The 20,879-nt window shown below is 41.2% G+C and overlaps 1 protein-coding gene across 2 annotated transcripts in view; it reads right to left on the bottom strand.

Moving 5' to 3' along the window:
- The window catches only part of roraa (RAR-related orphan receptor A, paralog a), a 191,827-nt gene that overhangs the window by 33,469 nt on the left and 137,479 nt on the right, over window positions 1-20,879 (bottom strand). The window contains exon 1 of one of the 2 annotated variants that reach the window (XM_006789318.3): window positions 13,166-13,314. The exons of the other annotated variant lie outside the window; for it this stretch is intronic. Within the exon in view, the coding sequence (XP_006789381.1) occupies window positions 13,166-13,196 (31 nt within the window). The 5' untranslated portion in view covers window positions 13,197-13,314. Of the gene's footprint in view, window positions 1-13,165; window positions 13,315-20,879 lie in introns of those variants that run through there. 2 annotated transcript variants of the gene reach the window in all.

Here is a 20,879-nt window from a genome sequence, read left to right as displayed (position 1 = left end):
AGAGATGTGAAATTCAAATTAGCCAGGCTAAGCAGTTTGGAGCTGATGTTGATTTGAGTGGACTTACTGGTCAGCCCTACAGTACAGTACAAGAGCCAAGGGCTGAAAGATGGTGGAGTTACTCATTGGCACAGGTGCTTTATCAGCAAATTACATGTGAGAGATGAAGGACTAACGACTGCAAGCTATACTCGCACTGTAACTGTAAATTTACAGTAAATTAGAGAGACATTATTATGCAAACTAAGATTTCCAGTCCTTTTTTTCCCTCTCCCAAATACACCTTTGTGATTACAATAACCCGAGAGAAAATTGGTGCAGAATAGCCGTTTCTAAGTCCACTGAGAGCCAGACTCTCGCTATTAACAAAATTAAAGTGAAGATCTATCATTGGCAGGGAGAGATGGAGCAGCAGGAGCAGAACTCTCACTGTTTTCTGTCACAGCCTCAGCTGTGTGCACACACTCTCCTTACACACTGCCATCTTTCACTCAGCCAGGCACTTGCCTCCTCGCCCACTGTGCCCACCAGGCCCGGGCAGCACATGCCACTGCCAAACATCCATTTACTCCCCGCAGGACTCCCACGTATCTGAAGTGCGCCTGTCACTGAGACCTGTTTAGATTTTAGACAGCACTGAACACCCATTGCACAGGTGAATACCTGTTATTTGGTGAGCCACACAGATAAACACACACAATGCACGTAATTAAATGCCTCATTTGAAATCCGATTCGATAATTTCTCCGGGAACACCTTGTCGGGTGGAATGACTCGACGGAGGGTGGTAATTGCATCCCTGTAGAGAGGCTGGTAGCCTTCGATGGAAAGCATGGATTTATGTCCACTGGATTCGGTAGCGAGAGCTGAAAAACGCGCACCGTAGTCCAAATAGGAGGTAATGTGTACTGTATGTGCGTCTGCGAGTCTTTGTGTACACATGTGTTCACAAGTTCAAGCTGCGGGAGCAAACATACAGCACATTAATTGGCTATTATATGAGCAGCATGACCTGATGACCAGAGATGTGTTTTCTCTACAAAGAATCCCACCTCCAACATCTTAGCCCGGAGGCAGGTTTAATGCTAACCTGCAGATGCTGCTTTTGTCTTTGAAGTGGAGCGATGAATGCACCAGAACAGATGGAGATGTTGGATGCTTTCAGGAATTATTAATGGCAAGCTATGATCCCAAATGACCTTCAGCAAATAGTCTCCCAGCACTGGAGTACACAGGCAGCCCCTCACATCCATATTGTAGTTTTAAACCACACCTGGGTCAATGAAGAAAACACGAAGCTATCATTACTGTACTTCCAACTACACAATAATCCATTTGGGAAGGTTTGCTCCTTTTCTTTTAATTTCGTGCAAAGACAACGCATCCATCACATCAAACTCAATTGTATGTTTCAGGAATAGATTTGAGGTTTATGCGGCAAACGCACTAATTCCGTAAAGCCCAATTTGTTTCTCCAACAATGTGAACCACACACTGGAATTAATCTGCAGAAAGCCTTTCCTGTTGTTTTAAAAATAAACCCTTCATCACTGCAAGCTTTTGTTGTTGCTTAAGGGATACACTGTGACATCAAATCTATCTTATGAACTTACATCAGTAATAGCCACATAATATCGGTTGCCTATGGATAGCATTCAAATTACAAAGCAAGCAATCTTTGAATTGCCTGGGAGAGAAACTGAGCTGCTTTATGTCATAAACTAAAACAAATGTAACAAAAAAAGCTGCTTTCTCTTAATATATGCAAAAAATAAAGTATACAATGCTTCAATCAATTCAGTCTATACAAAATGGACAAGTTTTCCACTGGTTTTCTCTTGTAGTGTAAATTTATCTGACTAATAACGACCAGATTTGGCTTTATACAGTTAATCGGTCTATGTGGAGAGAAAAAGAAAGATATCACTGGGTGACAATTTAGCTATTTATAGATTTTTTTTTTTCATACTGTATCTGCATTTGTGAAAAAAAGAAAAAAGTGAACACTTCATGAGGCAGGATGGCTTGGTAACGATTGCGATATACACTCAGAAAAGCTCAGAAAAACTGGCCCTGTCAGCAGACTGGTTCATTTGTTCCTAGACTAATTTCTAATTACCCGTTTAGAGAAACAAGCATTTTAAAAGTGGAATGATTACACAGCCCCTCATCGTGAAATGAAAAAATAATTGTTATGCACTATAAACAGGTGTAACAATATGTTTTACGGGAACTATAGTGAAACATGAGGTTTTTTAAAAGTGGGATTCACACTTCAGAACATGAATTAATTCATGTGATATTGGTTCTTTCTTGAATTAGTTTCATCTTTTAGTTTCATTTCAAGTACATAATCCTAGCTATGGCAGCTGGTGTAGGACAAAGGCTTTATTCAGCCAACAGAAATCAAAAAAATTGAATTTAGATTGCATATTTTACATTTGCCCATAATGGATGTGGTCAGTCCCGGCTATTGTGGGGAAATGTAAAGCAGCTGGCCACTGCGTTTCTTCTGTTTGTGTATAAAAACGAGTGCTGTCAGCGTTAATCTCGTTAAAATGACGTTAACGCCATAACCGCATTAACGCGGCAAATCTCCGTTAGCGCTAACGTGTTGACGCCGTGCAGTCCCACGCACGGGCCGATTGCTAACTCGCTAATGGAGATTTGTCGCGTTAATGCAGTTATGGCGTTAACGTCATTTTGACGAGATTAACACTGGCAGCACTAATAAAAACGTTTTTGTACGCACTATATTTTAACAAATTTGAATATCATCAACACTAAGCAATAAATCAAAAATAGAAAAATTTTATGTGTCAATTAAATATTTTGTGGAAATTTACGATGTGTAGGCTGCCAGTCCGTTGTTTACCTCAGCTGGTGTCCATGTCTATTTACTCTTGAGGAGGGTGTAAAATTTTGTGAAAGGACTCAAATACGAGTCGATGAGTTACTGAAACTTCTGTGTGACGACAGCGATCTGGAGGTGAATTATTCAGGATATCTCAAACTTTTCTGTTGGTAAGCACTGCTAGTTTTGCTCCATTGCTAGCTGGTGTTAGTTTCTTTTTCTGTTAATCAAAAAAAAAATGTGTAGAAAAGAAAAGAAAGAAACCATTTGTAATCATGATTCTGTGAAGCTGTGCCTCAGGTGCCTGAAAACATAAAATCAAAAAAAGATTTGGGCACAAAAGAGAAAATGCGCTCAAATTACTCAGGCTATTTTGTTTCAACATCAATAAAAAGCAAACACCTACACTATAGCTAATATTTTACATCTGTATGGGTGTTATTGGGTTCATACAGTTCTTTTATTTAAGGGGAATTGAGGACTCCTAGATTGAGTCAGGCAGCCAGCACCCTGTAATATTTGTACAGAATTTGCAAGGTCTTCAACTCTCAGTTTCTAGAGAATAAATACTGGGCTAGTACTCTCCTAAGACACTGCATGCCTTCAAAGAGCTACATCTAAGGGAGAAATTGATCAGACACTTTTTCTCACACTTGGTTAGAGCTGAAAGGAATAAATTATTTGAACGGTGTCTATCTACTTATATACCACGGCCACTGATTAATTATCTTAGGCCTCGCTAATGAGAATTTGTAAACAAATACAATGTTAATCTAGTATGTATACTATGTTTACTCAAGTTTGGTGAGGCTGAAAAAAATCCCTTATGTATAAATTATAATAATCCCACATCAAGAGATGGAAAAAAAATCCATCCTGAGATCAAAGCCCAGACGGGCCCAATGTAATCATGTGTCAAAAGATCAAAAAACACCTTCCTCACTAACTCTACTAGAGAAGGTATGTGAAACAGACAGTGGTTTATCATGGGGGGCTGAATTTGCCGTAATTAAAAATAATGAAAAAAAGAGTAAATGAATTAATTAATATGCCAATAACAAAAATAAACAAGTAAATCAATACTGAATTACTTTTATATTCATTTCTCTATTTAGTTACAATTTTCCACTTAATTTATTTTATCTGTGTATACATTTCTGCATTATTTTCTCTTTGCATTTTTCCCTAAAACTTTCTCACTTCTGATTTTTATACATTTCTTGAAGCATTTTTTTGCTTTATTATGCAAATAAAAAGGAGCTGTCGTTCAAACTGTGCCATGGGGTCAACATTTTGCTTATCGCGTCTTTTTCCCACAAACATTGCCACAACAGAAATGCCCGCCTCCAGTGGAGAGGTCGCTAGAGAACTGAGATGCTTAGATAATCCAACCTAAAATAATACAGACCGTTTGGGCTGTTTAGTTAGACACTCGCATGGATGGCGTGTTTCAAATCACCATATATGACCACAGAGGGTCAACTTTTCGTTTCAATAAATTGGAAGCAATGACTCATTGTGGGTACCTGCACACGTACATCGAAAATAATTGTGAGGCAGAAGGCGGCACAAAGTTAGTGTGAATGTCATATTTGGGTGGGACTGTGGTAAGACTTAAGACATTTTATCTAGGAGTGTTACATCGACTTTGTGTAGCTGCCAGTGTAGCTAAGCTATGTAGCTACATTGACTAGCTAACGTTTTGACAGCACACCCACGAGTGCAGAAGGCTAAATTATTACTATTTTTTATTTAATCAGTAACTAAAATGTAACAACCTGATTTAAATAAAAAGAAAGCAGAACAGGGGACTTATTACTAAAGCAAATACATTTACTTGTTTATAAATTCCTTGGTTTTTGTGCACTGAATAATTAATATACAATTATTAAATTATTAGCACTGTTGCCTCAAAGCCTGAAGGTCCTGGGATCAAATCCACCAGCTGGCTCAGGTGGGTTCTCCGTGGGTACTCCTGGTTTCCTCTCACAGTCCAAAGATATGCCTTAGATTAATTGGCAATTCTAAATTGGTGTGAATGTGAGCATGACTGATTTTCTGTCTGTGTTAGCCCAGCGGTAGACAACCTAGAATGCTAGATAGGCGTGCCCCACCTATCACAGCTTGGAGATGCTCCAGCCCCCCCACCCAAACCTGACTTGGATAGATGGAATATGTTAATATTATATACTTATAAGTCAGTTTTATTATCAATCTGAAAATGTGCTTCACCTACGTTTTGATCCCCCCTCTAAGGCGTAGTTTATGATCATACATGATAAGAAAAAAAATCAAGAGAGTAAATTGCCTGTGAATTGTGTCACATTGCAATGTTACTATGGGAACATAGGTAGATGGGGTTTTTAACAGAGTACCACCTAAACATTTTGTCCATATGAAAATAATGATACTTAAAAAGCATGCAATTCAACATGCAGTTGTGCAAAAAATATAAGTGTAATTGTCCACCCCAACCTAAGAAACACACAGTTTTACAGGAGATTTCCCAAAGATACTTTAGACTGTCACATGAAACATGTTTGGTGTCTTTCACCACCACAGTGCAACATTTTAAGACGTTTCATTTACACAAGAAAGCAGAGCTCAGACAACAGTCATTTGATTACCAGGGCTGATTGTGTCACATGTGGAACTCCATTAGCTTTACTCTAAAAAATACCTTGGGAAAAAAAGAAATGATTTCTATGTACCCTTCTTTGACTCTGTGCAAAACTACATACACTACATGTTAAATAAACCAGCCAACACACCATAGTATCTATAGAATAAGAAAGTTTGCATTTTCTTTCCCTAGCTGGGTTTTAAAACAAACAAAAACAATCAATAACATACACAATCTATTTAATATTTCAATATTTAACGAGCATTTAAGCGTTAGGCAGTAACATTGTGGCTGATGTGTTTGACAGTGAAACGTCAATAACGGTGAGCTATGGAGCTTTTACAGTAATTAAGAATGCTCTATTTGGGCAGATTTGTCCTCTGCTGCTCCAGGTTGCACTTTAAAGGCATTAAAACAACCATTAGCACAGTAGGAACGGCGCTGTCTTCCTCTACCCTCCAACTATCGACAAAAACAAAACTTAAGAGATGACAGCTGCTGATTTCTAACTAAGTGACAGATCCCTGTGAGCAAATAAAGCAGTCATGCAGTCTTTTTGCTAGAAAAGTCCCATTTGTTTCCCTGTGAAAACAAATGGGAGTTTCCTGTGAGAAATTTACTGAATGGCACATAAATCCCCAAAACTTAACATAAGGGTACAGTTTTGAGGAGCTATTTATTTCAATTTATCTGATGCCTATGTCCCATGTATTGGATTCCAGGAACTCTGAAAATGAGCCAAGAGAGAGCGTTATTACATCAGGGATGAAGATGCTTCTTTTGCCCAAATTAGGCTCTTATAAGAGGGAGATCATAAGCAAATCCTGAGACTTTGAGCGAGGGTCTTTGCTGACGCTGCTGTTGTTAAGGCTGGACTAGGCTGAGCTGAGCAGCCAGGTTGACAAGGACCTGTGCTCAGCACTAGGAAAGCTCTCATCCAGAAACAAGAAGTCCTGGGGGAACAAAGACAACAATATGCCAAAAAAAAAAAACCCCACTTGAAAACAACAAAACAACCCAAAAGCCTGTAAAAAAAAGAAAGAAAAAAAGTCAGTGGTGGGTGATTGCCAGCTGCACTCTAGATTACCAGGCTCTCTGAGAGTTTTTCAGCAATTGCTAAGAGCTGTAGCATCATCTCCAGCTCCTTAATCAGTTCTGCTGGGGAGGGATGGATCCTGACATGCAAAAGGCTCAGCACGATGGGGAATAAACTCATAATCAGCAATCAGATATTCCACATTGCTTGAGGGGGCGGTAAGCTCATCTCAGATAGGTCAAGGATCTCTCCACAGCCAGTTAACCCCTTTGCTCCAGCTGGGAAGCATGCACACGCTCATTGTCTAAGACAGACATTGTGTATTTGGCGCTGACGCCTGACTTGCTGAATTAGGATGATGAGACCAACACATGCGAACGGAGTGTATCTTTTTCATCCCGTATATCAACCGCGTAAACTCCGTTTTAATTTCAAAACATACTTCACGAGTCCATAAATGGGCCTGGATTTCATTAAAACGTTATGTCCCTGAATAGGATATGTGCTGTGCCTTTAATCAAAGTTCATTGCCTTGCACATTCTTCCCCTTTCATCTTTGCAATTAGCACTGAAGCAGCATTTCTTTTATTCCAAATGAATGCATGTGCATAAAAATCAATCTTAAGCAGTCTGTTCTGGCGAGGCTGTTTTTCTTTGTTATTTATGATTAGGAATTCCTTTTATGCATCTTCGCTGGTGTGAGAGCACCTTATGCTGCAAACCTTGAGAGCAAGTTCTCACTTTGATTCCAGATTCAAACATGCATCGCTCTGCCTGGTGGCAACACGCAACCAGCACCGGCAATGATGGTGAACTTAGGAGACGGTAAAAACTTTAAAACCCTGGGGGACAGATATTCTCATTTGTTCCCCTTGAAGAGCACCCCCTAGTGCTCGGGAAGATTCGCAATCTTTGTTTGTTCATAAGGGCACACAACAGATCAGATGAGTGTAAATGAAGCCATCCTACAAGTAGAACCTCTAATGGCCTCTGCTGGGACATGCAATCAAACGCCTCACACACTTCTCTCCCTTTTGTAATCAAGTGGCGGAGCACATGTTGCGACGACCTTTGTTATAACGTTGCCTGTTCCCTCATCTCATCAAAATTCTGCACGCCTCTCATTTTTCATCCTTTCTTCCCCACCAGGCTCCCTAGATGCTGCCGTAGCTCTCCATGGAGAAGAAGGCAGTATGTCTCAGTATGCTGTGACCTCTGACCCTTCCTCAGCCTCTTATTCTGCGGCACGCTTTCACTGGCAAAGTCTTCGAATTTCACCGTCATTTTCCTAACTAAAAATTCCACAGAATCGCTTTATGTGAAGCCTAGGAGATGTCTTTCGACAGAGTTCACAGAAAATGGCTAAAAGACGCCACGCATCTGTTTAGCATAAGCGCTGAGTAAGGAATATTAGAGACAAGCTCTTATCGGTTTCTATCACTAAGAGTTTCTTTCTTAGTCACCTTAGGTCAGATTAACACCAGAAAAGTACTCCTCTCCTGTGTCACCTCTGCTAGGCTGACGCATGCAGGAAGAGGGCGAAGAAGGTGATAAACCACAAAAAACAATACTCCTCTTCTTGCCTGCTGCCAGCATGCTTGCCTAGCAGGGAGATCTGATTACAACTGAGAAGAGAGCAGCTTGGTGTTTCATGGAAAAGCAGGTCAACTGTAGAGCGCTGTCAGACCTCGGGAGTCACCGGTCTGATGGAAAAGCTATCCGACATGGTGGGGAAAGACAGAGGTTTGTCTCAGGCCGCACAGTAATGGGCTTTATTTACTCCGCCATTAGGAACAGAAAAGAGGGGAGAAATGATGGAAGTGAAAGGACCGAGCATACGACTCTAGGGAGAGATGCATTAGTGTTGTCTGGTGTTCCTCCTCACCTTCTACCTCTTTCGATATCTCCCCCATCTCCCTCTGGCTCACACACAAGAGACGGAGCTGCCCCACTGCCAACACCTAACTCCTTATGTGTTTTTCTGTCCTCAGTGTTTCAGTCAGACAAAACGCAAAATCAATAATGCTTTTTCTCCCCCATTTCCTCTTTGATGCAACTTCAAAAAGCAAATGGACAGCCCTCCAGAGGCCCACAGAGGAAAAAAGCCAATGGTACGAAACATGCTCAGAATGAAAGTACAGGGGAATAAAACTTCATCCTTCACTCTCTTAAAACACTGCTAACTTTTAAACCACAGGCGGCAAAGCATACGAGGGCAAGGCAAAGCATGCGAAGCAGAAGAAGTGTACGTTCCTTATTAAATTACATAGTCATACACTAATTTTATTGAGGCACTTTACTGAGTAAAGCTGATTTGCGCTGGGAGGATGCGTGTCAGTATTTCAAATAACTGCAAACAGCAAACTATTAGAACGGAAAGATTGAGGGCTGCAAAAAAAATGGAGAGAATCTATATTCTTTCTACATTTTCTGCTTAGAACGTTACAGAAGGCAAGAAAAAAAATGAAAGTAAAAATGTTCTCTAACTCCATAGCCTGTGGTATGTGATTATCTAATGAGTGCTGACAGAGGAAGTATTCTATCAGAAGCTAAATGCTGCATGACAGCGAGATACTTCAAAAGGCTCTATAAGTGACTCCTGAAATACAGACTGAAAGTAAAGTAGGAAATTACCTTTAAGTTAAAGGCATTAGGCTAAGCCCAGCTTGGTCTGTTACCTGACTGGGGAGCCAAATAGAGAACCCTCAATGAACCTTAAGTTTTTAAGGATTTAGTCCGATGGTTACCTTGAGCAAGTGCTGTTTGTTGTTGCCCGCTGTTTGATTGGACATAGAACAGGGGAGTCGTTTAACCTTGCCTGTGATTGGACTAATCTGTCAAAACCACAAGGTGTGACTGACAAGACAAGATGACTGACAGAGCTGTCTGGCACCCTGGCAATGCTTCGGATGCCGCTGCAGATTAATGTTTGTACAAAAACTATGCTTAGATGTGGTTACAAAGAAATGGCAATTCTTCTTTGTGTTGTTACTGGAAGCACAAGGCAAATCATATACTCAACACACTTATATCCAATGCACAAATAACACATTTCTCAAACCCAGAATTTGAATTTTTTCAAATTCATAATCACCTAAAACGTGCAACATTAAAATGCAAAATAATCCCCAGTTCAGAAACTGGTGTCTATCCGTAGGCGCCTATCCTCTCTGGAGTGCACATCCTTTTCTCCCCAACTTCTATGGAGCCAAATCAAAAATCCATGCTCTCAATGGGCAGTCAATATCTCATTAACCAGTCCCTCTACACACAGACAGGCAGCCAGGATGTTTGTCTCAGTGTGCACAGCGCAGACTGGCACAGCTCACACACTTTAATAACCTGTGGGGACACCAATCCACTTCCTCTGTGAGCTAAGAGGCAGGAGAGAGGGCTGAAGCACACACTGCACGTCTGGTAGGCTGACTTGTTTGTCCCGCCTTGCATCTTCTCAGATGTTGTGTGCATGCTTTTAATTGTATTGTATTGTATATAACCCCTTAAATTAATAAAGGTTTTTTTTATTGCAAATATACAGACATTTGTGGTTCTACTGAAGTAAATGTTGTAGCTGTCTAAAATTACATACTGACAGACTAAAACGTACACAGTATTTATTGATTTTTTTAAAGATCAAAACGTGCATGAATGCCTCGTCCTAAAATAATTGGGTCTTTTATTTTAAATCCTTGCAGGTGACTTGTGCTATATTTGCCTTCACCTTAATCTGTGGCATATTTTTTTTCCCCTTTGGCTTCTTCATGTCCTCAGTCCTTAACTGGATAATAGCCAATCTTGCTAACTTCTGCTTTAATGTGTGAAAGCCTGCAGCACTGGTTAGTGAGCGCTTCAATCGGCCACTGATTGAAAGAGACAAAGAGTACCAAATCCACAGCAAATATTTACAGCCTTGTTAACATAGCCTTAAAGCGCCTATCATAAGATATTTGGCTTTACCTTCTCTAGGGCCCCAAAAGATTTTTCACAGTCTAGTACACACTCATGCTAGATCACATATTTATGTGTTGTCTGCGCGCGCTGTAGTAGCTTACTGGGCACTGCTTTCAACAATTTTGAAACATTGATGCTACCCACTTTGCCACAATAATTCTCCTTTTCAAGGGTTAATTATATGTGGTCTGTGTGAGACACTTTTTCTTTTTTACCTTTTCTATCCACACATCAAACAACTTTCTTTAATTATGTAATTGGAATTTTCATCTTAATTGTGTTGAGTAGGCTGGCTAATTTGCATGGGGTAATGAGAGGGATGTTTCCATTACAGGTAATTAGGTACTTGAGAGGCAGTGGTGTGGTAGAGAGGCTGAATTGAGAGGGAGAGGTGGGTAGAGGGTGGTGCAGGGTAGAGACAAAGCCACAGAGGCACAGAGAGATGTTCGTTATAATACATTAGCATTATTTTTTGAAGTGCAGAGGATGAAAAACAGTTTTCCAAAAACACCACATAGGGCACATGCAGTATGCACGGGTAACAATGTAAACTCTGTGTCTGTGGCAATGCAGCAAGTCATCGTGCACTTCCCTGACCACATTCAGGAGAAATGACTGCTCCTATTTAAATTAGCTTTCAATTATCCCCCTTGTTGACATTTTAATTAATTTCTGACATTGTCACAATATCCTTTCATGACACTAGACACCCCTCATCAAACTGAAAGCACCAATGAGGGAACAGACGGATCTAGAGGAAGACTGGTGAAGAGACTCATTAGAGCACAAAAAATAAGCAGGTTTTTTTGCTGTACATATCAGATTTGCTCATTTTTTTCTGAACTGAATGAGTAACAAAAAAAGACGCAATTCTGTGCCAAGTCAAGCGAAGCACAAATAAACACGATAAAATTTTGAGCATGTTACACTTTAACATAAAAAGATTAGAAATGCTACACAGCACAAAACTCGTTTTTTCTCCAAAAATATGAGGTTTCATAAAAACCCTTCACTATGAAATGCATGTAAAAGGACATTTGGTCAAACGGGTCTTTTTTTTTTCATGAAAATAAGATTCAGGACTTTGCTCTTTCTCAATTTCACACACGTCAGGCTTATCACAATTGACTGTGAGCTTCACTTTGTAAATGACTTCCTTTACACTCTTAACAAAAGAGAAGAAGAAGAAGAAAAGAATGAAAGGAATTAATACTGTGGTCGTGGCAGCTTGAGTCAAACGAAAGTCAGACAAGCTGTAAGTGTTACTATCAATATTACTAATACTCTAATTACATATAATATCACACATTAATTTCATTTGCTTTTAATAATGTGCATGTATGCAGCCACTGTGTTCTGAAGATGCCCCGTGCTTTTTTTTTTCAAACCTTTCAATCTACTGGGAAGGAAAAAATAAGAAAGCAGCACACATCAAATCAAATTATTTCCAGCTCCATATATTTTTTGTCATTTTGCACCGAATGACAGCTGCCTGTGCCTCAGCGGGGTTATCGTTGCCTATTTAATTATATTAGGAGTGCATCTCACCACATATGTCTGCATGGTTGTTCACATCTCTCTGTATGGAAGAACTCATAAGTGTGGAAAAAACGTGATTATGTGCATATATGTGTGCGCGCGTCTGTGTGTATGTTTGTGTGTGCAGGCATGCGTGAGAGAAGTGTGGGGATGCACTGTATGTCTGACTACACTCACTATCTGTCTGCACGGGTGTGTGTGTGTGCGCGTGTGTGTGTGTTTGCGTGTGCACATGCTCGCCTGTACAACGGAGAGGGGGTGGAAGAGCTGGGATTAAAGCGTACTAGATCAACATCAGAGACTGGGAGGACCCAGTCCTGCTCTTGTGCCACATGTAAACCCGACTACCCCAAAAATAGGTCAGTGGAACACAACACTGTCACAGACACGCAGAAATAAAATTTTAAAAAATACATATAATTATATAAATATATATACACACACAGAGAGACAAACACGTGCATCGGTATCAACTCAAAGAATCTCAGTCTGCCAGTCGCGCCAGTGCCTCGTCGCTCGTCTGCGACCCGCGTTCAACACTACCACACACATCTTCCTGCAGCACAGACACGTTCCCTGGACTGGAACGACAGGATTAAGAAGAAAAAAAAACCACCCCTCCAACCCAAGCCCCCTCTCCATCGCATGCCACCTCGTATCTACGCCAATAAAAACTTCTACTCTTGAAACCCTGGAGCTATTTCATGTAATAGACGAACTAGTGGAGAAAAAAAGCTGCACCGGCTGTGGTTTCTACAGCATCCTGCAAACCTGCAGCGACAAAACGCACACTGTAAATAAAAAAATGAAAGCAAACCTTTAATTTTTATTTTCTTTATTTTTATTTTTTTGGAAGATGCAAATTGCTCCTATCGCGCCATCTCTTTCTTTCTGAGAGTTCAAAGCAGAAATTCTCGAAGTGCACGGACAGACATATTAGAAAAGCTTAACTGACTTGGACACAATCAGAAGCAATGTATTACTGTATCTCTCCCTCCCCTCCTCTCTCCCCCTCACTCTCTCTCTCTCTCTCTCTCTCTCTCTCTCTGTCACACTCATGCCTTGCAAATGAAATGCAAAGAGTTGGCAGGCTGTGAATAGCGTACTCGTACTTCCCTACTTGTTACTCTGGGTGCGCGATCGGCATGCATTGTGCTCTTACCTTTCATAGCTGAAATCACAAAATACATCATTGAGCTTCGAGTCCATAAGAGAAGAACTATCACCAGCGCAAAGCCCTCCACTGCTGTCTCAGCAGCAGCTGGCCAGCACAGCTCTGTCTCTCAGCCTCCGAGCATGACCACACCAGAATCCATGTGACTGTGACATCAGTGTTCATGTCTGACTGCTCCCCACCCACTAGCCTTTGATTGGCACAGCATGCAGCCAGTAGGGGCGCTGAGAGCTCAGGCAGGGAAGCTGGCCCTCTTCCCACTGATTGCAGTCGGAGCCGTGTATACCAGCTTTGCTAGACACAGCACACTCTTAACTATCTGCGTCTTATCTTTTTAGTGCAAGGGTAAAGACAAAACAAGCTCTCGCATAAAAGAGAGAAAGAGAGAGAAAAAAAATCGCATTCTGGTTCTGCACCTTGTGCTTTTGTTTTGCCTTTAAAACTGTGCAATGTGAAGGCTAAGAAAAGAGAGGAGGGACAGGAAGACAACAGACTGGTGACTCAAAAAAGAAAAGAAGAAAAGAGAGCAGTGAGAATGGATGACAGAGGAAGTGTAATTTTTTTCTGTGACTTGGTGATACAAGTGCCCCGCTCTTCTCCACCTCCCTGTCTGTAGATATGAGTGATCAGTGTGAGGCCAGATGTCGGCAAGCAGCAGTGGGCCCATCACAGAGAGAAGATGAGTGGAGCCTCAGCATCTTCCTCTGACCTCTCAGAGGACCTGCATGCAGCTCTCTCTCTCTCACACACACACACCCCTTCAGACAGGTGAAGGAGGCGATATAGATACTGACGGAAGGTTTTTGGATGATCCCCCCGACCCCATCGCGACCAGGCGATGAGTTTCTTGGTATCACTTCTCCGTCTCGTCCTCCTTTTTGCCCCTCACTCTCGCCCCCTGCTTTCCATTCCAGTCTCTACCTCTCTCTCTCGCTCCCTCTCTCCGATCCTCTCCTCCCCTCCTCCTCCTCACTCATCCTCTCTCATATGATAATCTGTTCTGACTCCTAACCAGCTGCCTCTCTCTGATACAATATTCTGGTTTTACTGCAATCCAGCCTTGGCCAATAACCATTTGGCATTTCCACGAATAAGCTGGTGCTGGTATCATCTTGTCTGAAGACAAACATCACACAGCTTCGGTTTCAAACACTGCAATATTTCACATCTAAAAATTAAACTAGTGATTTTTTTTTTTTACTTTTTTTTTTTTTTTACAAAGTCAATATTTCACATGTAGAAATTTGAATTTTACACCCTCGTTTTCTCAACTTCTCTATATTTGTTTCATTTTACTAAACCTTTTATTAACCCCACTGTATCCACGCCACAGAATTATAGAGAATTGCCTCCTGTTACGACTGCTTAACAAAGCAGTTGCAACATGAAATTGAATTATTTATTCCCACGTTACACTTGAAATATCTATATTCATTTGGTGTCTTCCGCTGTGTACTGCTCATTGAATAAAGGTACATCTAACCACATATAAAATGGAAATGAGAACTCAGCAGCTTGCAACATAAATCTTCCCATGACAATGTTTCATTAGCACCTCTATGATCCATTAGAGTCTCTAAACACATTAACTCAGGTTGTGTCAACACTGGTCTCTTATTGCACACTGTCTAATGAGCAAAATATCATTCAGAGGCTGATAGAATCAAATGGAGCGTGCCTGGTATACAAACTAGATGCAGACACGCATATTATTCGAAACAATATGATGTAACAGACGGTACAGTCCTCTCATTTTGATGTAGGCATCTCCCCGCAAGATCTTCAAAGTTCAACAGATGAGTCAGAGGGCGAAGGCCCACGCACAAGCAGGTTTAACTGTCACTATCTGTGGTTGTCTCTCAGAACCTGGCTGCTGCATCAGACTCTCTGGAACCGAGCACGGCGCGACACACTGGGACATAACACCGAGGTACCGTTAAGGGGAAACAAACAAGCACAATATGATAGCAGGGACATAGAGAAGGACAACACCCATACAGTACTCCAACCTGAGCATCAGGAGAGAGCTGAAAGGAGTGCATGCTTTCTACATTATGTTTCTGCAGCGTGAATGTGACGAATAGCTTCTGACAAGAGAGAGAGGTTCATAAAATAACCATGAAAATGAAATAGCCGTGCTTCTAATAAAACCTATTTGTTTCCTCGTATAAGAAAAGAAAAGAAAACAAAGTTAAATGCTACAGCAAAATAGAGACGTGTAACTCTCTCTCTCTATATATATATAAATATATATATATATAATTAATATGAATAAAAAACTACATAAAAACGAAACACAAGATACAGAGCTTTTGTGTAAATTGCAAGGTTAAATAAGGATCACACTGTACACTCAGTCCTCCTTTTCAGCCTTCTTGCAATGCAAAAAAAATGTTCAATAAAAGAACAGTTGACAGTGTTTATGTGGATCATACAGAGTGAAACTGGAAAAAGACGCTGCTGCTGCTCTGTCTGTCAGCCATGCAACAAATATAGTGCCTCCAACTGTATATAATTGTGCTTAAAAGCCCAAGCTTCCCTAAGGACAAATGTTTCCAGCAAGGCTGGTTCATTAGCTTTTGATCACACACTTCCTTGACTGCTTCACATTACCAGTGACAGTATGCCAATACGCTGCTGATAGTTGCTCATTAGGGTATTGATTAAGCCACAGAGGGACTGATGGTCAGCTGTCTATGGGTATTAATGCAGCAATGTGGAGCCCTCAATAGAACTGTTTTAGCTGATAATTTCTTTATACCCCTGAGGGGGGAAAAAAAAGTCTTGGTGGTGGATGCCGACACTGAACTGAAGCGGACACAACACAGTAAATTTCTGCATTTAGACTGGCCAAGTCATGTATCTCACACTCCTCGTGGATTAATTCAAGCAAATGTATTTACCGTAAACAAGCCCTGTGGAATGAAATTCAATTGAGATGTGGTACAGAACATCCACCGGTGCCCCGGGAGAAGAGAAGAGGACGAGACCTGATAATGGCCTCATTAGCAGTCTGTCAGTAGCCATTCCCTGCACAGGCTCACCATGCAGCTGATCCATGTTAACTCTTACAACTCTGGACTCGCCTCTTAAGAGCGCGGACCCAGTCGGCTGCGTGGCGTTCCGCTCCGCAGCTGTTAACCCCGCAAGATAAACACTTTTGGACTTACTCATTTTGCGTCCCAGTCATGTGAGATATTTTAGAGAGCCGAGGCTTATATTCGACCACGCCACCTGGGTGTTTGGAGCTACACCACCTGCCTGAAGCAGCGGCAGAATTAACAAGCTCCAACAGGCACTCCATGAAAACAATACAGATCAATTTAATATAGATGCCAAGGAGTGGAGGGCATAATATTAGAACCATAACAGCACCGGCCCACACCACACAATCATAAACCAATTTAAGGCCATTCCAGGCAATTTCCTGGGGGCTTCCACTTGTGGGAAGACTTCAATAAATCACACAGACAACAAAGGAAATACCTATTTCAGTGAAAATAGAGGACACTATTGGGTTACGTCCAGAGCACTGCGGAGGGTTGCATTTAAAGACAAGTTTAAATAAGAAAGGTGTGAATTTAAAACCATTCATGCCACTGCTGTGCCAGCATTTCATAGCACGTGTAGCTACAGGAAATGCTGTTAACTCATTACCGCTAATGGATTTTCCACAAAGCAGTGCAATATGTCTCCTCTAAGCAAAGTAGCAGCTGCAGGTAAGTAATGTACTTTTCGAAATTTTTAAAGTTCCTCTCAGATCAGATGACGATATACACGATATACACTGCCCTTCCTTTGTATGCACAGCAGCCCCAGGGCCAGATCAGCCCCAGTCTGTCTCTAAATACAAATACACACAAACACAATATTTATAGAATAGTAGGGTCAAAAGCAAAAGGCATGAAAGCAATTCATTCCTACACAGGTGAAGTATACACCTGTCAACTGTCATGTAATCAGAATCAACAACACAGCACTTATAGCGAATGGCTGACAGGGCTATAGCCTTTTCTTTTACAGGTAGTTATTTATAGACTTCATTTAAATATTTTTTGAAGGAAAAAAAGAAACAAGTCCAGTTTTCCAAATCAACTGAATCATCACGTTTTTGTCAAAAAAATTAAAAGTACTGTGTCACTTTTACAGCTAAGCCGATTTATTCGCCATGGACTGACCGAGTCTCGCTTCATTTGAGGCATCCTTACATGCCTGTTCCACATTAAATGATCTCCTCAAGGTACAGATGTGGTGATGACAAGATGATGGGGACAATAATATAAATTACAATGGAAAAGAACTGCTCTCAGCTGCTTTTTTATTTGCTTGTTATTTAAGATTTAAAGCGAGGCTATTTCTGGTTATTTTGGGTGTTTCTAGAGTAAGAAAAAGTGATTAAAATGGATGTTCAATTGGTCGAAACAGCCTTGAAAAAAAATACCAACTTCACATGCAAAGCTGTTGAATAGAGGCCGTCATTTAAGTAACCAGTATAAATCGGGTTATTTATTTAGTTTATTATATGGAAATGCGGCGGCAAAGTGAGCCCGTGGACACTGCCGGAGCGCTACCACACATCTCCCGGAACAATTTTTCAATAGGTCAATAGAAATCAGATTCATCAATGAATTGTACTGCATCTCTTTTGTGTGAGGCCGCCCTTGGGGACAGAAAGGAAAGGAATAGAAGGATAGAGAAAGAAGAAGCGAAAGGGAACGAGGAGAGGAGATTATCACAGGCATGGCAGCCTGTGTGAGAGGCTTAGCTTGGCTAGGCAGGGAGGTGGAACCCTGTGAATTCTAATGAACTGGCAAGACTCCCCCAAAACCAGCTCCATCTCCATGGCATGAGGACGATAGGAGGGAAGAAGGAGGTGATTAGGAAGGCGCAGCCCCTCTACGGCAAACCAAACAGAGCAGGTCATTTTCCCTGTGATAATTATGGCTATAACCAGGCATGAGGGATTGGTAATGGAGCTGCTTATTCTTCATGCTCTGCAAAGGCAACCACTGAGTCTGTCAAGGAGAAAAGCATGATGATGTTTTTTTTTCTCACTCTGTTAGTAGGGTGACTCTGGTAAGAGTTGCAATGGCTGCTGAAAAGGGCAGCGGGGGAACTTGGCCTTTGAGGGAGAAGTTAACGAATGAACTTCATTATTGAGGAGCATACCAGGGAGACCCCCTGGTGTGTGTGATGTATTACCTAGCGCCAAACTTACTCACTCCCCCAACATCACCAGTAAAGCCTGACATCAGCTCTAGGGGGAGGCAGGCGTGTAAACTAAAATAGTTTAACCTTCTGGCTCAAAGCTAGAAGAAGACAACAGAGGAGCAACCTGATGTACAAGATTTGCATCCAAAAAGTTGCTTCCAAAAGAAAAAACACACACACATTTATTCAAAGTTCTGAAACAACAAAGTGAATAATGAGGGAGCGCCTTTTTGTTCCTCAGAAGAAAACCCTTTTAGCTTAAACTAACACACATTTAATGTTCTCTCTGTGACTTCTGGTAATGTAGCTGGTCCAGGGAGGCATTCCACATCAACACAATGTAGATTACTCTCATTTATTAAAATGCAGCTCTGGTCAAGCATGAAAGTAACTTTTCCTGAGTTCTATGAGCTTTAAAAAAAAAAACAAGTGACCCACTCGAGGGACTAATGTTTTTCCTCAAGATTGAGGGAGATCTTCAGGCTATGCGTGATGTGCACCACTTAGCCTTCCCCCTTTCCCTTCTTCCAGCGGACCGGGATCGAGCTGCTCTACGGTGGACAGTGCGAAGGATCTCTTTACTGAGCGCACTCTCAACACTTTTACTCTTGACTTATGAGGATGCCATGGGTGCAGGGGAGTGATTCATCATTGGATGTGTTCCTCTTGCACCCTCACACATTAGTAATGTGGTCCGCTGAGGAGGAGTCCTGTCATCAGTCTGTACCTGGACCCTCTGAACAAGGTAGGTCAACAGGAGGCAGCAGCGGCTGGCCCACTTTTAGTCTTTCACAGCACCTTTAAGTTTCCTCCAGCTCTGCCACAGCTGAGCCTGACGGACACACTAAGACCAGTTTGGTCAAGGGGAGGCACAGCCTTGGCAGCGTAAGTAGTGTGTATGTAGTCGCTATATCTGTTGACTCAGTGAAGCCCGTCCTCTGAGCGGACAAGTACGGAAAGCCAAACAAAACTTGTTGAGAGGTTAAAGTGAGGCGGAAATCTTATTTTCATTGAACGTTCTTACAAAGAAAACGGCACAAAAACAAACAAGCTCCGAGTCGAAAAAGTTCCCACACTTACCCATCTGAAACTCCCTGCGGGAATTTCATCACAAGACTCCCTAGTATTCCGTAATAAAGCAGCAACAAAATAACAAATGGCTGTCTGTTCCGTCACAAAATACACAGCCACTTTGAGTCAGCGTAAGCCTTTGACCTTAACATTGCAGGTAATGCACATTTAAATACCTACCTCTGTATTCATGTTTGTCATTTTACTTGTGAAGATTAGGTGTAAAAAGGCTATTTGAAACCAAAACACAGGATTAAGGGATAATGCTGCTCTGTGTCTTGTGAGTCGACCTTGATTCTGTAATCCAGCACAATACTGGAGAACAGCGTATTTCTCGCTCTTGTACATTCAATACTCTCACTGTAGAACAGCTCACACTGATGTAATGGCACATAATGGCACCACGCTGACTGACAAAGTAATCTGAATTAAGGGGAACTTCATTGTTATATCTGTGTAACAGACCTGGAAATACTATTACAAGATTTGTACAAAGAAAAAAAAATATTCACAGCACTTTTATATATCGATTAAATGAAAGGAGGAATACACAGGAAATTGTGTTGCAGGTAAAAATACAGAGCTGGCAAATAATGACCAAAACAACACAAATGAATTGTTTTGAGTCACCTGAACTTTAATGACCACATTGAGGAATGAACCTGATCTTTAAAAGTAAGCCAGTTTGAGGTCAACCACGGTGTTATTAAGGGCTGTGCCACTTAATCAGAGTGGATGGCAATTTAGCAAAGGGCTAACTATGCAGGAGGGACCCTCTGAGACATCAAACAGATCACTGAGCATTGTGTCACCTGCCTCTGCATACCTCTGTACAGTATACACGCGCTCCTTTCCACTCAAAATCTGCTTTATTTTCCTGACTCCATATCTCCTTACCTGTTTTTTTTCTTCTTCTTTCCTTCACCATGCAGCAGACACAGTAGAATGAAAACCTGCCTTTGATGTCTGGGATCCTATAATGCTGAGCAGTAGAAATCCGCATGCCTGTTATCTCCTGAATCTTAATGATGACGGCTAACTTCACAATGGGTTAACCACATCTCTCTGTTCTTGCGCTGCACACCCACAGAAACACAAATTAATAGCAACGTGGAAAAAAAAAAAAAAACAGCATTCCTCTAATAAAGCAGATTCAACAAAATGGGCACAATGCGATCAGCACAAATGTCAATGTATAACATCACCAAAAGCTTTTGTGAGCACGTCTGCTTTCGTCTCTGTGTAGGAAGTTTATTTTCTCTCCTCTCCTTTACTTTTTGAACAGCTTATTTGTTGTAAAGTTCTGATCCTCACTTGAAATTATCATTCAGTTTCATAAAAAAAAATTGCTCTCTTTTTCCTTTCATGATGCAGTAGCTGTTTTGATGGCACATATTTGTTTATATTTATTTTTGTCAAT

Source organism: Neolamprologus brichardi, chromosome 7, assembly GCF_056152115.1.
Source record: "Neolamprologus brichardi isolate AB-2024 chromosome 7, ASM5615211v1, whole genome shotgun sequence".
Taxonomy (NCBI): Eukaryota; Metazoa; Chordata; class Actinopteri; order Cichliformes; family Cichlidae; genus Neolamprologus; species Neolamprologus brichardi.
This window is presented reverse-complemented; position numbering and strand designations above follow the sequence as displayed.